Genomic DNA, 19,859 nt, shown 5'->3' on the forward strand with positions numbered 1-19,859 from the left:
ATTGTGCTCCAGGCCCAGGCTGCATCCTGCTCTGCAGCCAGGACTGTGAATCCTCTCAGCAGGACTCCCCCAAAGTCAGAAACAGAATCTGTGGTGAAACGACACACCAAGGTGGAAATTGTGGAATTATTGATGAGAAACAGGTCATTCACATCCTCCTCCAGCCAGGCACAAACAGGCTGCTCCTTCCTCTGGATTGCTTTTTGCACACCTGTATGTGTGAGCTGGTCCCTGCTTGCAGGCAGCCCAGCCTAAGAGAAAAGGATCTTTCCAAGGGTAAAATGCACCAAGCACCTCCAGCACAGCCATCAGAAGAAAAGAAATTCAAAAATCACATAAAGTCGACAGAGGACACTCAGGTTGAAGTCTGATTTTACCCCTTACAGAAACATTTCTTCAGGCAGATCATTCAGTACAGGTACAAAATATTCAGTGTGACCTTGGCTGAGCCACTTCATGAGGCAGCAGGGAGCACCTGCAGACAAATTTTCTCCCTCTTGGCCCCTCTGCTCAGGATTTTTGGGGCAGGGACCTTCTCTCTACACCAACAGCACTTTGCAAAAAGAGGAGCTGTATTTTTCTGAGGCACCTAGACACCAGCAACAGATTTTTTTTTCTTAAGCAGCATGATGGATCAATGCCACATGCAATAACTTAATCAGAGTAAAAGACTCAAATACTGGCAAAATATAAGAAGCACTTGTATGCTGGATGGAAGCATATTATTATTTTACAGTGTACACTGAAAATTGATGCTCTTAACTTTTAGTTTGAATTGCAGCTATAGTGTAGCAAAGGAGGAAGATGACAGAGAAAAAAGAACATTAAACTGGTGAAAAAGACCAAGAGTTATATTCAAATCTAAGCATAAAATGTGCTGGGTCTGCAGAACACAGCAATTTCATCTTTAATTTACTTCTTTGCCCCTCTGACTTCAGTGGCTCCAAGAAACCTTACAAAGAAGACTAGGGGGGAGTGATGTATATTTTTCTAATATACCTTAAAGGAACAAATGACTAATGAGATACGAAATTATTTCAGAATGAAGTAATAATGAAGAGAAGAGATTAGACATTAGCTGATCCTCAATGGTTAATGGAGGGGAAAGGGAAGGGGAAGAGCAGAGCTTATACTGGTGAATACTTTGGCCACAAACACCTCTCTTAAACACATCCAATTTCACTGATGTGAAAATCTCCACATGAAGGAACAGGCGAAAAAGAGCTTAAGTGGGAACAGGGTGCAGAATGCCAAGTGCTACACTGAATAATTCAGATCCAGGCAGTGCTATTGGCCAGGCAGGAAAATCACACTCCCCTGCTAGCTTTAAAATCAAAGGCCAAGGAGGGATAAAAGAGAAAGACAACACCTCTTTAAAGCAGAGATTACACTCTGCAGTTCCCATTTCCCAAGTTCCCACAACGTTTTGTTGCAGGGAGAGTGCTGGAGCCCTGGTGCTGCTGTGGTGCCAAGGCACAGCACCTCACTGCACATCTCAGAGCACATCAGAGCACACCTCACTGCACATCTCAGAGCACATCTCACTGCACACCCAGGCACCTGGCAAACTCAGCCACCTGCCCTGTGACACCACCCCTCCAACCCAGCAGCAAGAAAATGCCAACTCTGCACCAGGCATGGATCAACCCTGACTTCCCCAGCACTTCTGCAGTTGTTGGAGGGTGAGACCCCATCAGGGCTTTCATGTGGGTCCAGATCATCACTGAACTGTGGGTTCTCTCCCCTTCCCAAATTACAGCCACACTTCTCCAGTGCCAGTGGCAGGGCTGGACACACGGATTTCCAGGCAAAGGCTGCAAGTCCCACAAGGAGCATTGGGGTTTCTCCTTGCCTGGGCTCTGCAGAGCCAGAAGCAGAGGGTTATTAAAATCACTTTCACAACTTTTAGATCTCTGTCCTCAGTGTTCTTGATAGAAAGGTGTTACATTTCATGGGGCTTGAAAGATCCTGTGCTCCTAAAATCCCATTAAATTCTCACTATTCTAGTGCAGCACCACAAGGTCAACTACTTTTATCACTAAATTTTAGAAATGTTTCTAAAAGCAGGTCTTGGAACATGACAGCCAAATCACCTTCTGCTACAAGGCCCCAAATAGGGAGTAACTGACTTATATTTATTTTATTTTAAAGGTGTCACGGCTTTCTAGGAACAGGAAACTTTGCCTTTGGGCAGAGCACAGAAACACATCCCTGACAGATGCCCAGCCTCAAAAAATCTCTGCCACCCACCTCCTTCACCCTTGATAAATAAAGACAAGCATCCCTTGGTTCCTGCAACACTTCTGCATGAGGAGCCACCCCATGGACAGGCACGATGCAAAGCACAGCAGCAGGATTCCTGAGCTGGTCCCATCATCCCATTACCAACATTTCAAAAGATGCCCTCTTGCACCTCAACCTGTGCCCTGCTGCTGCTCCCCAGAGCTGGAGAAGCCTCTCAGGCTGATCTGCCAAGCAAGGTGTGTGTGCCTGGGGAAGGGGGAAAATGGTGGGAGGGATAGAGAACAAAAACAACAACAACATAGAAAAGAAAAGAAAAAAAAAAAAAGGCGGGGTGGGGGAGGAAAAAACAGTGAGGCTGGCCTGCTTCTTTTTACTCTACCATCTATTCAGTGTCAGCAGGGGAGGTCCACAACTGTTGCGTCACACGGAGCACAAAACAGCCTGACAAGAGTGTTTGAGCTGATGGCAGCAGGGTGGACAAGGGGCTGGTGGCAGCTCCAGCACGGGCACTGCGAGCCCTCTGCTCCAACCCCCTGCTTCTCCCATCACAGCCAGCCAGCAGGAGCCTGCACGGGCTGCTCAAAGGCACCAGCAAGGGCAGAAATTTCGGCGTGTAAATACTTTGGTGAGCTCCCCAAGCTCAGGTTAGACCCTCACTCTGCTCCAGGGATTTTTAAGAGATGATGCAGGAGATGCTTTGAAATGGGAAGGGGGAGAAGGGGGGAGCGACTAAACCACAGGTTGTGCTGAACCTGCAGAGGTGTTTATAAATAATGCCACTAAAAATAATACACTGATCACTGGCATCTCTAACACAGCATTTTCTTCTCCACAGAACCCTGACAGTGGTTATCTCGGTGGTATAATTATCTAGATTTGATAGCAGATTAAAATATATATATATATATATATCCTAAACACCTGTTCAAGAGTTTTGTGTTTTTAAAGGCCATTGCCATTAACCTTGGGCCACGTACTTCATTGTGTTTAATTAGCAAGCTAATGAAGCCAGTTTTATTCCCTTTCTCAAGCACAAGAGGATAAATACAAGACAGTGAAAGAGGAGACCAGAACCATTTGCAGCACAGTTCATTGCTGCATGGCATTACTTAAACTTGCACCGAAATAAAAGTAATGTAATGGCTTGGAAAACATGTTAGCAATGCATTCTGCAAGACAAATCCTTTTACACCTTCTGTATTTTCTCAAGCTCATAGATTAAAACATGATTTCTGAACATTTGGGCTGCAGAGAATTTGCAAACAAAAGGCTAAAAATAAACATAATGTTTTCCTCAATGAATCCTCAGTATTCCAAAAAAATTAAGCATAACAGATTTTTATTTTTTTTTTTAAAGAACAGCAGCCCGTGCTTGCTTTGTTACAGCCAGCCAAGGTAGAGATGAGAAACATCAACAATGGAGGTCAAGCAATTTTCGAAAAGCCCACCACTTTCACAGAGCCCTAACATGCACACACACAAAAGACAGACTTTGAGCAGAGCCCAGTGCTCTGAATCCCAGCAACACATTCCAACTTTGGGTATCTCAGCCTGTTTTCCTTTCTTTTATTTGTTGGGGTTTGGTTTTTGTTTGTTTGGGGTTTTTTTTGTTTTTTGGTTTTTTTTACTGAACAGCTTTAGGAAAAACTGGACAATGAAGATCACGTTGATAAATACTCATAAATATCACAAGAAAGGCAGAAAGGCTTTAAAAGAGAGGGAGGGATTTACAGAATGGCTAATGCACTGATTTAGTGATTCAAGAGGACCTTTCCAAATAAACAGAATTATATTCATTTTCTGGGGTTTCTTTATTGTATTTTCAGGGGAGGAGGAAAAATTCAGCATAGGTATGCCCTGTCAGATTATCTTTTTCATAACATGATACATTTAAGAAGCTTTCAGGGTGCTTTTTTTTAAAAAGCAATTGCTTTTTTTCCTTCAACTTAGATTTCAGTCACTCTGTGCACAGAACCATAGGATCAGGTTAAATACCAAAACCAAACCAAACAAAAACCCAACACCATACCCAAAACAAAACAAAAAAAAAAAAAAAAAAAAAAAAAAAATCCGGAAGCCATCTCTTTTATTGAATCACCCGAGATAAAAGGATTCCAAGATATATGGAAAGAAAATACATTGACCATAAATCTCCTTTATGCACATAATAGAATTTTCCAGCCAGGAGAGCTGTTGTGATGATAGCAACGGCGAGCACCAGGAATGCTGCTGGCACACACACTGCCCCCCACACCCCCCCTGCTCCTTCCAAAATACCTGCTCTCCTCAGCACTGCTATGTAAATACAACCCCGCACACCCCCCTTCCCCACACATGGAAACAAAGCTGCGTACAAGTGTCCCAGCCATCTGATAAAAAAAAGCCGGAGCTGGCTTTGCTCGCTAAGACAGTAATTTATTAATTTTTTTTTCATTTTTATTGTCCGCTCCCCTTTTATTGCCAATCGCACGCACTTTCGGTGTGACTTAAAAAATAATGAAGCGCTGGCACCGCGGGTAATGGCAGAGGCAGGCGGTGGCAGCGCATATTTAATGGGCACTCGGAACAAAGGAAGCCCGGCTGCAGGAGCGCCCCGGGGCCGGCTCCCCCCGCCGGGCAGCGCCTTCCCGGGCCGGGGGACACGGACACGGGCACGGACACGCGGGGAACGCCCCGGCCCCCACCCGTGCCGTGGGTGATGGCAAAGCCGCCGGGATCCCCCCGCTGCCCATCGCGGAGCGGGCACGGCTGCAGCATCGCTGCCCCCGGGAAGCCCCGGGCACAAAGAGCCCCCTCGGCCCCGCAGCGCTCCCGCGACCCCCCGGCCCGCAGATGGAGGGGACGGAACAAGTCCCTGCCCAGTGCCGGGGCGGGGGGCTGCGGGCTCAGCCCCGCGAGGGTCGTGGTGACCAGGCAAGAGGGGAGGAGGCAAAATTGCTGCCGCACCGCTTTTTCCTGAGGAAAATGCAGCGATGATAAAAAAAAAAAAAAATGGGGAAAATAATAACAATAATATAAACAATAATTAAAACAAGGAGGGAAAGTGGGGAGCGCAGGGATTTCCAGCGTGCCCGTGTTTTCAGGGCTGGGGGCAGCCCGGAGGGTCTGACTCTTCCCGGATGGGGCAGCCCATGGAGACCCCTCCCCGACTCCCCGGGTGCCCCTCCAGCTCCTCCGGCCGTGCCCGGGCTTTGGGCGAACTTCCACCCGCGTCCCTCGGCACGACGCGCACCCCGCAGGTTGCAGATGAAGTTTGTAGCCCATAAGTGGGATGAAGAGACTACAAAATAAACACTCTCCTCCGCCGCAGCAGCCTCCTCCGGAGGGATGCTCCCCAGGCACCCCCTGCCGCACACACACCCTTTTTCCCAACTTTCTCCCGGCTCCCCGCGGATCAGCCAGCCCCAAGAGGATCGTTCCTTGCTAATCCCTATGGGCCCGCGGAGTCCCGGGGGGCTGATGGGGGTCCCTTTGGGGCGGAAGGGGGGTCCCCCAGATCCCCCCGAGTTACACAACCGCAGCCCGGCAGGAGCGGAGCGCACACATGGCCACTACCTGGGAGAGCCCGCACCATTCCGGAGCGAGCCCAGCTCTGCTCCCGCTGCTCCCGGCTTGTCCCCCCTCCTCCTCCGCAACCTCCTCGGCTTCTCCCCCACGCCCCCCGCCCAGAAGTAAATGCCCATTTTTGCAAAGTTTCCTCGAGATCGCGCCGTGTTTACATTGCCATGAATTCCCACAGGCTGCCTGGAGGGAACAAAAAGCAGCACGGGAAGACTCGTCCTGAGAGCAGGGAGAAAACGGAGAGAGAGGGCGAGGGAGTGAAAAGAAAATAATAATAATAATAAAGGAAATGAAGCCGATGCAGCGGTGGGGGGATTCCCCAGCTCGGGTGCTCTGCTCTGCTTCGGAGGTGCTGGAGGGTGGCTGCAAATAACCGCACGGCCCATTCAATTCTGCATTTGGAGACACGACCGAGAGCCCGAGCGGGAGGTAAACACGCCGAAAGGCTCTTACCTGCACAGAAAGTTCCCCAGAGCACGGCGAAAGTCAGCCACGAAGCAAACATAGTCCTTTACTTTTTTTTTTTTTTTTTTTTTTTTTTTCCTGGCGTGCACCTCTACCCCAAGGGAAAGAAAAATAAAAATAAAAAGATCGAGCGCGTGAAAAGAGGGGGGAGAAGAAGCGCGGCTCTGCCTTCCCTCTCGCTCTCAAAAAGAAAAAAAGAAGAAAAAAATCCTGGGGGTAGGGGGTGGGAAAAGAAAAAAAAATTAAAAAATAAAAAACAAACAAAAAACAATAAGAAGAAAATCGGATTTAATTCCTTCGCAGTTGCAAAATTTATCCAGTGGAGACGAACAGACCCGGACGGTTCGACCTGCTCCTGCCCGGCCCCACCGTTCGCTCCCAGCTTTCCAAGAGTTTCTTTCCCTGGGCTTTTGTGCTGGGAGCGCGGCGTGCACCACACACCGACTCCCCCTCCTCCTCCTCGTCCTCCTCCTCCTCCTCTTCCCCTTCCCCCTCCTCCTCCTCCTCCTCCTCCCAACCCAGCCCCTCCGGCTCCCCCAGCAGCGAGGGGCGAGCGCGCACACGCACACGCCCCCCCCCCCGCGCAGTTCCCGCGCAATGCCCGCGCAGCCGCGCGCGCGTTGCGCGCTCCCCCGCACACACACGCGCATCCCCCTCTTCCTCCTCCTCCTCCTCTTCCTCCTCCTCCCCGCGCCGGCAGCGAGCGGGGCGGCGGCGGCAGGAGAGGGACCGTGCGCGGTTTTTGCGGAGCCGCATCCCGGGAGGCTGCGGAGCGGCAGGCAAGGGCCGGCGGAGGGGGCGCGGGGCGGCCGCGGGGGCTGGAGGAAGAGGAGGAAGAGGAGGAGGAGGAGGAGGCGGCGGGGGACCGCGGCATCGCGGGGCTGCGCGGGGCGGCGGGGGCGCGGCGGGAGGTGCCATGTGCGGGATGGGGAGGCGGGAGAAGAAAATTTTAAAAAAAGAAAAAAAAACACAAGGTGGAGGGGGAAGGGAAAAAGAGGTTTGATGGGGTTTGGGGTTTTGTTGTTGTTGTTGTTTGGGGTTTTCTTTTAATAATTAAAAAAAAAAAAAAAAAAAACTGAACCGCGTCCAAAATGGCTTCTAAAAAAAGGGAGAAGGCAGCGCGGAGCCAGCGGGGAAACCCGGATGTTGGATACAAAGGGGCTGGAGGGGGCGGTGCGGCGCGGGGGCTCCGCGGGCGCTGAGTGGGGAGCGGCGCTGCCCGTCACGGCCGCGCCCGCGGGGAGCCGGGGACGGGACGGGGGGGGCGGGTATGGGGGGTTAGGGGCAGGGGGACTGCGGTTATGGGCAGGGGGTGTGTGTGGATAGCGGCAGGGTTAGGGGCAGGGGGTGTGTGTGAGTATGAACAGGGTTAGGGGCAGGGGGTGCAGAGGGTGTGTGTGGATATGGACAAGGTTATGGGCAGGGGGATGCACGGAGTGTGTGTGGATATGGGCAGGGGGATGCAGAGGGTGTGTGTGGATATGGGCAGGGTTAGGGGCAGGGGGAGTGTGTGCATATTGAACAGGTTTAGGGGCAGAGGGATGCAGAGGGTTTGTGGATATGGACAGGGTTAGGGACGGGGATGCACAGAGTGTGTGTGGATATGGACAGTGTTAGGGGCAGGGGGATGCAGAGGGTGTGTGTGGATATGGGCAGGTTTAGGGGCAGGGGGATGCAGAGGGTGTGTGTGGGTATGGGCAGGGTTATGGGCAGGGGGATGCAGAGGGTGTGTGTGGATATGGGCAGGGGGATGCAGAGGGTGTGTGTGGATATGGACAGTGTTAGGGGCAGGGGGATGCAGAGGGTGTGTGTGGATATGGACAGGGTTAGGGGCAGGGGGATGCAGAGGGTGTGTGTGGATATGGACAGGGTTAGGGGCAGGGGTCTGTGAAACAGTGGTTCAGGGACATAAGGGACATAAGAGATGAGAGTGAATATGGACAGGTTTAGGGGCAGGGGGCTGCTGAGGAGAGATTTAGGGGCAGGGAGTAAGAGTGCACTGTTTAGCGGCATAAAGAGCAAAGGGGTGTGTGTGGAGAAGGGCAGGTTTGGGGCAGAAGGTGGGAGTGCAGATTTAGGGACATAAAGAGGCAGAGGGGTGTGTGGAGAGGGGCAGGGCACTGACAGGGGGAGGTTTGGGAGAGTGTGTAGGGGCAGGAACTGGAGGGAGAGGTTTAGGGAAAAAGTGTGCAGAGGGTATGTGTGGATAGGGGCAGGTTTAGGAACAGTGGGAGGTAGAAATTTAGGGGCAGAAGGTGACTGAGGGGCTGTGTGCATCACAGCAGTTTTAGGGCCAGAGGTTGGAGGTGGAGATTTAGGGCCAGGGGATTGGGGGTGGAAATTTAGGGTCAGAAGGTGGCAGGGAGTGTGTGTGGATAGGGGCAGACTTAGGGGCATGAGAGTGACAGAGAATATGGGGCAGGGGGTGTGGGAAATTAAATTAGGGCAGGGGATAGTAGAGTGATCTGGTGGGAGAAATTTAGGGGCAGAAGGCTTGGGAGCAGAAGATTTTGCGACAGGGCAAGGAGGAGATAGGGGCAGGTTTGGGGACAGAGTGCTGCAGGGGCAAGGTTTAGGGAAAGAGGGAAGATTTAGGAGCAGGGAGAGGAGGGGAGGTTTAGGGGTAGGGGAGCAGTTTTAGGGCCAGTATCAGGAGAGGAAGATTTAGGGGATGAGGGTGATGGAAGGTGTGTGTGTGTGGATGGGGCAGGTTCTGGGATGGCTTAGGGGGTTTGGGGTCAGGGGTTGCAGGAAGTGCAAATAGGGCAGGGAAGTGTGGAGGGGGCTGGGGGTGAGGTTTAGGGCTGAAGTGGATCAGGCCAGGAGGAAGCAGAGGGTGTGTGTGGATAGGGACAGGGAACTGTGGTGAGGTTTAGGAGCAGGAGGCTGCAGGGGGCAGGTCTAGGGGCAGGGGATGGCAGGACAGAGGGTTAAGGGGCAGGGAATGCCGGGGGCCTTTGGGAGCAGGGAGTGGAAGGAGAGCAAACAGGGGCAGGGGGTGGCAGAGGGGGCTGATTGGGGAGGTTTTAAGGGCAGGGAGTGGCTGGGGGGAGGGATTGGGGTCAGGGAATGGTGGAGGGCAGTGCTGAGGATGGGGTGGAGGAGGATGGGGTGGAGGACGGGGTAGCACAGGGCATCTCATTGTCTTGGAAAAATTCTCTAGCCTTCCCAGCAGAGAGGGCAGCACAGCCCTCACCAGGGCCAGGAATAAATTTTGTCCTTGTAGATAAAACAATCCAGCTCTTCCAGGCAGTGGGAATGTGTGCTCCCTGCTCGTGTCCTGGAGTCCCCTGCACCCCAACAGCCCCTTGACCCCAAGATCCAGCAGGAGCAATGGCTCAGTGACACTGTCCAGGGTCCCCAGGGCACCTCAGCAAAATCCATTTTTAGGCCATTTCAGGGTTAATAAGGTTTTCTCCATTGCCAGGATTACAGGAATTGAATGCTGCCCATAATTTATTTTAATTCTAACTAAATAATATGGCTATAGGGAGCACCAAAGGAATCTTAATGAGAAGAAAGAGAAAGGGGGAGATGCTGAAGCTGGGTCATTCTCAAGGCTTTGGGTCTGTGAGGCCACTGACTCATTGGAGAATGTGGCACAGATGATGCTGTGCACAGCACTGAATTGCAGGTCAGCTCCCTCAAATTCGTCGATGGGGACTAAGGCTGAAAATATTCCAAAACTCATTTTCTTTTTCCTCTGGAGAGAGATAAGAGTAAACATGAATCATTCTTCTAAAAGTTTGAGAAGCATTTTGTTCCGAGAAGAAATATGTAATTTTTTTTTCCTTTTTACAGTAACAAGTTCACAGAAAACTTCAGGAGGCTTTTACAAAGGCTTGTAAGCACTTTGAAGCTGGAGCCTGTTTTTATATACATACAACACTTGCGTAACAAGGTCTCAGTGAATGGGATTCCTGGCTACAGTTGCAATAAAGTGATTAATAGTATCATTCATGGTATCATTCCTCATTCATAGGTTTCCTGTAAGTTAAGAGGAATACATTGGCAGGAATACAGTGGTTGTGACTTTAAACATGATACTCTTGATGGGAAAAGTTATGGCTAACACATGCACTGAAGAGCAGTGCAATTAGTAAAGCTGTGTAAAAGGCTCAAGAAAATAATTTCTAGAGCCAAGAGTGTGGAAAAATAGATCCACAAAGATCTAGTTCTGAGCTAGTTCTATGGCACAGAAAAAGCAATGTAGATACTGCCACACAGCTGGTAAAACCAAGAACAGAAAATAAAATGTCTGTCAAAGAGAGGGGTCAGGGGTGATCACTGTTTATTCAGAAATACACAAGTAGGCTTTGGGTTTGTTGCTTCTTAATCTGCACACAGTGAGGACTGATTTGCCACCAAAATGCTTGTCACTTGCTTGTGACAAAAATCACTGAGAAGGCCAGGCAAGATGTGAAAGGGAATGCTAAACAGTTGTCAAAGGAGAAGTAAATGTCCTGGCTGTGGGCTGCAGCAGCTCAGGATGCTTTTGGAGCCTCCAGAAAAATGACAAATAATGGGTCAATATTTCGTGGCTGAAACACAGAGAAATGTGTGGGGTGACAAAACACAACCTAGTGTTTCACTGGACCAGCATCCCCACGATTATAAAACCAGACATCCAGCTCAGCCCAAGAAAACATCAGCCCTGGAGCAGGCGGGGTGAGTGACACAGGATGGCTTGGGCTGATCCCTGGGGCTCTGAGCCCTCCCTGGCCAGCTCTGCTGCTATTTTTAATCTCTGTGCTATGAAAAGCCGAGTTCCACAGCACCTGGGCGTGCAGGCAGGGACGGCCGCGCGTTCATCACGCGCCTGTCATCGCTTTTGAGGAAACAGGCTCAGGCTGCTTGGGATGTTGTCCTAAAGCCACCCAGGCACAGCCTGGCCTTTCTCCACAGGCAAAGCTGGATTTTTTTTTTTTTTTTTTTTTTTTTTTTTTTTTTTGCCCGGGGCTAAATGATACCCTGAAGTTTCATTTATTAAATTTCCTCCCGTCTTGTTTGCCGTGTTTCGCAGGGAAGTGTTTACCCACCCGAAAAGCTAAAATGTTTTCTCTACTTGCAACACAAAAGCCCAGGAGTGAATATTGTCGCTGGAGATAATGTTACAGCTTTGGCAAGATGACACTTAAAAACTTCATCAGCCTTCCAAGAATTTCAGAAACTGGTGAATAAAGGCAGCAAGTGCTAAGAGCAGGCAGTGCTTGCAAGAAGTGCCCTCACCAGCAGCGTTTTCAAGAGCTGCTTTCTGTTTTCAGTTATCATTAGAGCTGCATGGCTCAGACTGCTTTTAAATAATTATTCTTAACAGTTAAAAAACTCTCCCATGCTAAAATAAATTTTAGCTGAGATGGTTTCTGCTTTGCAGCCTCATATGACACTCAATCTTTCTCGTGTGACTCCTGTAACAAGTCAAATTTGTGAATTTTGATACCGTGCACGTGATTAAGATACTTGGATCATGTAAGCCTGCACAAAACTGCAGTGCTCACATGTCATTTATCTTAAAACCCTATTGTAACTCTTGTGAAGTTTAATTTCTTCAGTGAATGGAAATTTATACTGACAGAGGTGTTATAAAACATGGAAAATACTGGTAGGAGAGGGCCCAGCATTATCTCTTCAAGTGTTCACTAATGGCAATTTACTTTTTCAGCTCAGCATTGGTTCATTGCAGGTTACAGAGCTCTGGTGCAATTAAAGGGATTCATTTCCAGACTTCTTAAGCAAAACCCACATTACTTGCAACAGGTGGGAACTGTGTGCTGTGGCCTTGAGGCAGCAAACTGGTTCACAGGCTTCACTTTCCACATTGGTCCCTAAAGCTACTTGCAGAAAATCACCCAGCCTGAAGAAACTCCTGGGATCCCAGCCTCTGCCTCCCCCTTTCAAAATGCATGGGTAAGAAAAATCAATTTATATTCATAACCTTGAGTAAATAAATTGTCACTTACACTACACATTTTATTGTAATTAAGTGCTTCCTGGTAATAACCAACCCACACTATGGAGCTGTTCCTTAATATAAAGGTAAGGCAAGTTCTCTGCTGTGAACAGAATTGGGAAGCTTTTAAAAGCACACACCAGTTGATACAGCAGGGTGATGTTCTCAACATGTGAGAAAAGGTGGTTTTGCTAAAGAGCTTTGTCTTTATATTCAAGAAATGCTGTTGCTGTGTGGCCAACAAAATCAAATCTCACTGGCCCAATTTCCCAGTAGGGTTTTTACCCAGTATTAGCCTGGTAATATCCTCTGCTCCCAGTGGATTTGTCTAACTCCAAAGGAAACACGACTGAGGCAGATTTAGACCTTCCCCAACTTTCTAAGGACTTGCTGCTGTCATCTCTCCATAATGCAGCCACAATTAACTTTGCTGGAATTTCTATATTTGAAGCAGCTTGAAATCAGAGCCTGAACTTCCAGACGTGGATGCAGATAGTCTTTGCTACTGTCTGTACGAGCCCTTGGGCTTCACACTAAAAAAGCCCACCCATGTGGACAAACTTGCCCTTTGCAGTCTGGCTTCAGTGCAGCTGGCAAAAATAGCAAGTGATACAGCAGACAGAATGGGCCCTAAACTTTATTTTTTGATAGCTTTTCTTAGCTCCAGACTAGAGCAAGGCATCAGATGTTGACAAATTAGCAGGGAATATACGGAGCAAAGGGATTTGTTACTGAAATGCCCACAATCCAGCAGTTTTGCTGTCCCCCAGAATTTGAACTTTTCCCTTGGTTTTCAGCTGCATTTTGATTAGAGTGTAAATACCAGCCCCTGGCACATGTCAGCTGCCATCAGAGCCACGTGCCAAAGCTTTGCTCAGGTCGGAGCTTTAGTGTCATTTTACTCATCCATGGGTTTTGTTAGGACTTCTGAGGCATAGCTCATTATTTTTACCACTGTAACCAGCAGTCGTTGTATAATTATTCCTCTTTAAATCCAGGAGCTTGTCTGGCCTTTTGGGTGGGGAACTTAATTGCATGAAGGCTCTGGAGGGCAGCTGATGCTGGATAGTGACTGTGCCATTGGTGTGTTACCTGCCCCCCAAAAGGAGAATCCAGGCTCTAATCCATACCCCCTAGTCATGCCAGTTTGCTGGGTACCAAAGCACATCCAAACTGAGTTGGAGGCTCCTGTGCTCAGACAAGGAGGATAATGGACACCACATGACTAATTCTGCAATGACAGTGCATGTTTAATTGGTAAAGGACTGCATTTTCTATCCTTTTTTAACCCAGGTCACAGTGCCAAAGGACTGCCTGATGTTTGAGGTTCCTTTCAGGTATTTTCTCCATTGAGATGCACTGTCCTTAAGGCTACTGTGGTTGCCAGCTTTGTCTTATGCCCTCAAGCACTACTGTGGCTTTTAGGATTGAGAAACCAGCATTCAAATTCCCCTGGAACACCAGGCTGTGCTGCTTTCACAGCTCACAGAGGGCCTTCCCTCAGCCTCAGGTAGAAAAGCTCTGCCTGGCTGCTCCAAAGACAGTGACCAGGAGTCAGGCAAAGCACAGTATATAAATATACATATACATATACATATACATATACATATACATATACATATACATATACATATACATATACATATACATATACATATACACACATACATATATACATACACACACATACATACATATATATTTGTGTATATATATATGTATTTGTATATTTATAAAAAACCACTACAATCCTAAACTTCAGACATCTCCTGTTTTTAAGCTCTCTGCCTGAGATTCCCTGTAAAATACAAATAACAGCATTGATGAGGTGTAGCTCATAAAAAAAGTAAATATTTCTAACTTGCAAGAGTGTGTGTTGCAGTCAGTTGAAGTCAATGCAGGTTAAATTCAGTGGAAGGAAATATTTCTACCAGCTGAAGGTACATGACCATTCAAGCAGTTTACCAAGTGCCACAGCAGCAAAATTCCTTCTGTTTAAGACTGCCTGGTTGTCTGGCAGGAAAATGTGTTCCCAAATTGGTGTAGTAATACTGGAATCACTTCTTGGTGACAACCCTATTGACTGACAGCCTCCAGTAATGGCAATCTATTAATCTCGTGCTCTGTGGCCATAAAGCATTCTGTCCTCCTTCCATTAAAAGCTGAAGGTAAATAAATGCAGGTCCATCATCAGATCATTTGGCTTGCATTCTTGCTGTCTACAAAGCCTCTGTGTGACAGGGACAAGCAGGAGGGCTGGAGAAAATGTCCCTAGAGTTGGGATGATGTGGCACTGCAGACATGGGGAGCTGCTGAGCTGCCCTGGTCATTCCACTTTGCTGTGCACAGCAGCCCACATTGCTGACAGGACCAGGTGTGAAACCTGCCCTGAGCTTTTGGCCAGTGTTTGGGCCAGGTCAGGGCAGCCTGAGATGCTGTGTGCCTTTGGGTGGCTGCCAGCAGAACCTCTGGGGCTTTGCAGCACCTGAAAGAGAGCCTGAAAATGCAACATATATATAATAACATGGGAATACAACAGCCTTTGAATCTGCAGAGTGAGGAGAGCCATTGGACTGCTCCTAAACCTTTCCTGCCTGAGTTACCATCCCCTGTAAAAGAGGATAGGAATTATTTGCCCACACTGTGTTCAGGTGTTGGTGTTTTACCTGGAAGTGCAATGCAATTCTTTCAAAGCACATATGGTGGCTACAGCAGCCTGGAGCCAGACCTGTCATCTCTCCTGCTCCCCTCCCTTCCTCTCTCCCCAAGTGTTTAGTTGGCAGAAGAACACCTTTCAAATTCCAGTATTTTATTTAGAAAGCTCTACTCGGGGTTTTTAAACTGGTTGCAATTAAGATTTAACAGCAGGGAAGTTCTTACAGAGGTGCCATGTCCCTTTGAAATGGCTTTGCTGTAGAAAATCATCCCTATCCCTGCTGCAGCCAGCTGGACTGCACTGCAGGGTTAACTTCCACTGCTACCTGTGGCCTTGTGCCTCCTGACACACTCAAGGCATGAGTGGAAGGACCAATAAAATATGTCCTGGAGTGTTTGGTGTATTTTTAGAGTTTGTCCCAGATTATTGGCCTTTGTCCCAGATTTCAGTGGTTAGGGTATAAGAATGCCTGGTGGGGCTGAGTGCTTCCTGCCTTGCTCTCAGGAAGGCTTTAATCAGGAAAAAAAACCCTCTCAGAGAAGACAAATAATTAAGTTTTTGTGGCAAATCCTCTATTGCCATTAGCAGGAGATGATAAACACTCAAGACCACAGTATAAATAGAGCAAGGCAGATGCACTAAGATTGAAAGTGCAACTTTATTGTATTACATGGTATTGAGTAATGAATTGGGCATTACAACAAGGTAGTTTTCTTTTTTTTTCTTTATTGGGAGCAGAGTTGGTTTTTACACTGTAATGTGCCTGTCTTGTGGGGAAATGCTGGACAAATCTCATCCCACATCCTGGCACTGGCAAGCTAATGTTGGGAGGCGTCTTCACATGCCATCCCATCCATCCTCCTCCCTTTGGCAGTGGTTAACTGGCCTATGGCATTCCTGGTAAATGCTCATCCAACCTCCTCCTGCAGTGCTCCAGCCTCCCAGGACATTGAGAGTTTCACCTGCAGAACTTTTTCCTCCTGTGTAACCTCAGCCTTTCCTGATGTAATTTGGTCCTTAGTGAGCACATGGTGAGCAATTCCTCCTTTTCTCTTTTCTTCAGCTTTCCACATGGGAAGATTGTCTCTCTTCATCCTGCCAAGGCCTAACAATCCAATTCTTTTGTCCCTTCCTTGTGTTTCTGGTTGTGCAGCATGACCCTTGTTCCATCCCTTGGCTGCTCAGCCATTCTCAGGGGCTAAAGTTTCTTGCTGAAATCCTGGACTCCTCATCTCTCATCCACTCCTCATCTCTGGGGATTTTCTGGATTCATCCCTCCCAGTTGCACTGCTGGTCATTGGGATGCTGAAGAGCTCTCTGATGGATGAGTCCAAGCCATTGTTGGCTTTCATCTGCTTCCCCCTTGGTCTTGCCTCTTCCCCTGCCTACCAAATATTTCTTGCTAAGCTGTCTTGGTGCATTTTCTTCACAGAACATTCCATGTGTCATAACAAATAGGAAGTATAAAAACTATTCTGTTAAGATTCCAGTCACTGGTCCATCAGTTTGAGAGTGACACATTGCCAGTACAAATGCAGAAAAAGTCCTGCTGCACCCAGTCATGCCTATGAGAACTTGCTTTCCTTCCCAGTGCTCCCCAGTATTCAGCTCTTGGACATTTTGGCACGTTATCAGTGATGAATGAATTCACAAGTGAGAGCAGACAGCCCTGCAGGTTGTGGTGCCAGGGTATTATGGGTTCTTGGCATTGGCAGTGCCTCTCTGTGGATTTCAGACGAATGAAGCAGAAATATTTTTATAGCCAGCCTCAAGTTTTTATCTATTTGTAGGTGTCTTGGTGCTCCCTAAATAGGGATTAGGTCCTTTGGAAGGAAGACTGCATTTTGTCTTGACTTTCTTGACCCTTTGTGCACCCAGACCTCTCTTGCTCCCAAAGGCCACTGATCTTATCCTTTATTTTTGCCACTCATTTGTGTTGAGAAGCATCTACTGGCAGCTAGGAAATTATCAGTAATACAGGAGACAACCTGTTTTCTATTCTTGTGGCCTGTCCATGCTGTGGGATGCTGCACAGACCCTTAATTATTCACCTACATTGTTCAAATGCTTGCAAGTAGCTACTAATACCAGGTGAGAAAAGAATTCAATAAAAATGGAGGGAGAAAGAAGATTTTTTAATAAACCAAGGGTAGCATGAGGCAATGATGAGAAGGGTGAAGGACATATGGCAGAAGTTCTGGTTGGGGTATTCTGTATCCTGGGTTCCAGCTCAAGATTCTGCAGAATTTCTGATAGGCTTTACTTTACTTATCTCTTAAGTCCAGATCAGAATGGGAACAACAGACTTTATCCACAGAAGTAATTAAAATGTTGCACTCCCTGGCAGGGGAGTTAAAATCAATTTCTCAAATGTAAGATGAAGAGCAGAAGAGCAATTGGCCAGGCTTCTGCCATGGGGAAACAGATCCAGGACTGTGGTGCTTGGGATTTCAGCAGAAACCCAGTGCTGCTGAAATCCAGCAGTTCTACTGGGATGCCTGTTCTGAGGGACAGAAAGCAACTCCATTTCACCTTCTCCATTCCTCAAGGACAATTTCCACACCTCAGGAGACACATGGCTCAGCTGGGAAAAGCCCAAAGGGTGCATAAAGAGTGGCTGGGGGTGTAGAACACTTGCCATTGAGGTAAAGCTGAGAGAAGGAGACTGAGCTGACACAAGTTGCCAAATATGTGCAAGGCTAATGCAAAGAGGAGTGGCACAATCTGTCCTTGCTCCTTCTGCAAGCAGAGTGAACACAGGTAAAAGGAAAAATTTTCCAGTGTTTCAGATAGTTCAGCTCAGGGATATTCCCACAGGCTCTTGTGGAATTGGCACTGCTGGAAGTTGTTAGACAAAGCTCTTGCAGGGATGGCTGTGGGGTTGTTGATTGTACTGGGAGCCTCTTAAAGGGATTTATCCATCTGGTTTTTTTTTTTTTTTTTTTTCCTATTTCTTCCAGTTGCCACTGAAATCATTGGAATTCAGTTCTTCAGCGTTTGGGAAGTCCTGCCACAATAGCAATCCCCTGTTTGTAATCAAGAGGATTGCAAGAGCAATCAAATGCATATTGAGCTGATGTGCAGCTCCCAGGATTGTGGGGGCACAGAATCAAGCTGAGAAGAGCATGTGCCATAACTGTAGAAGCTGGTTATTCTAAAGGATTGAAAATCCAGCTTTTCTTTCACAAAGAGATGCTGCAAGTGAGGAATATCACAGGTTATATTTAGTGTTACAGAGGCACAAGGGAAATCTCATTAGAGCCCAACGACAATGATCTGCTACAAAGGGAACAGGAGCAATTTGTAAGCCCTCAAAAAAATAAAAAGTCACTGTTCTGCCCTGTCCTCACTGTCTGCTGCTGCTCTAGGACACAGCTTTCCTGAGAGAAGGGTCTGTGCCTGCCTGCTCAGTTAGCCCTGATATATCACATTTTATTTGCTGAGAGACCTGAACAATGAGCAGCAAACACTCCTGTTCCTATTTTAAACACATGGAAACTGCAGAGCAGAGAAATAAAATGGCTTGCACAGAGTCACAGAGCAATTTCATGGCAGGGCTCAGACCAGAGTCCAGCTCCCCTGCTCCCAAACCCATGTGCCAGCCTTTCTCTTAATTTTAATCACCTTCCAATAAGTTATCTTGGCCACTTTCAGTTGACTTCCATGGGAGTAATGCCAGGTATCAAATTAGGTCACCCAGAATATCAATAAAAAGAAGGCAGTATTAGATGCAAAGAAAGAACTGATGGAAGGGGGAAAGCAAATTTTACAATAAAAAGAGAAAAAAGAAATAAGTTCTAGTGCCAGTTCTATAATATCATTCCCCTTTTAATTTGTGCCTGATCAAAATTAGAAAAAAAAATAGATTGCTAATATTAATAAGTGAAATGAATCTTGAATTTTATAACAGTGGAGGAAATGAAAGGACCAAAGTAATATTGTGTTGTTAACTGAGATTTTAATAATGATTCTGTCCTCAGTTGGTGCATTTATTCCACAGAAAGTAAATCATTAATGAAGAGGAGGGGAAAACAGTTTTGTGGTGATGGATTTTTAAAAGAAAATTTTAATTTTGTTTAACTTGTAGAAACTCTGAAATATGTTTGGAGCACTAAACCTAAACCACCATCACCTCAAAAACGTAGAGGTGGAATTTAGCCAAGGGGCTGACAGTGCCTGGGGTAGGATGGAGAGGAGTTCAAGGCTCCATCCCAGGAGAGCTGAAAGAGGTGGCTTAAAGATTTTGGGGCTCATCCCACATTTTCTGTGGGGTTTTGCAAGATCTGCTTGCACCATGCCCTCTGCAGGGGGAGGGTGGGCTCAAAGCCCTCTCAGTTCTGTGAGGGTGTTTGACTTGCCAGGTGCAGAAAAAATCCCATCAAGGCTGATGTGTCCACTACCCACCATTTTCAACCACCTCCAACAGTCCCAAAAAAACCTCCCTGGAGCAGCAGCTCATACTGAGCCCCCTGGTTTGAAATGTCAAAAATGAGGTTCATGGTCACACAATGGTGGAGAAGAAAAACATGTGCAGCTGAGATTTCTGCCTCAGAAAAAACAAATACAGAACATACATCCCTGTGTGTGTGTGAAGGAGATGGGGGAAAATCAGAATTCCCTTGATTCCTTAATGAGCACAGCACCCCGACAATGAATGCTGAAATTTGCAAATTAAACCGCATTTCTGTATCTAAATTATCAAATCAATAAAGAGATGTAAACATTAAACAACATTATATGAGAGCCTGGAGTGTCACCACAAAAAAATTAAGACTATGTAATTAAAAGTACAATGCAATTTATTTTTATATTGTTCTTCATTCAAATCAACAAATCTTATTACTTACCCAAAAATGTAAAGCAGGCTGCAAACTAATTCAAAAGATGAAGACAAAGTGGTTATTGAAAAACCTATGTTTCTTGTTCCCTTACATCTGGCAACAGTCATGATTTAATATTTTAACTACTGTAATAGGTTATACT

At 47.2% G+C, this 19,859-nt stretch overlaps 1 protein-coding gene across 1 annotated transcript in view; it reads right to left on the reverse strand.

The window, feature by feature from the left end:
• ACVR2B (activin A receptor type 2B) overlaps window positions 1–6,737 on the reverse strand; it is a 96,646-nt gene extending 89,909 nt beyond the window's left edge. The window contains exon 1 of the mRNA XM_079302761.1: window positions 6,259–6,737. Within this exon, the coding sequence (XP_079158887.1) occupies window positions 6,259–6,310 (52 nt within the window). The 5' untranslated portion in view covers window positions 6,311–6,737. The remainder of the gene's footprint in view (window positions 1–6,258) is intronic.
• Between the last annotated feature and the right edge of the window lie 13,122 nt (window positions 6,738–19,859).

The sequence above is a fragment of the Erithacus rubecula genome, assembly GCF_903797595.1.
Source record: "Erithacus rubecula genome assembly, chromosome: 3".
Classification (NCBI taxonomy): domain Eukaryota; kingdom Metazoa; phylum Chordata; class Aves; order Passeriformes; family Muscicapidae; genus Erithacus; species Erithacus rubecula.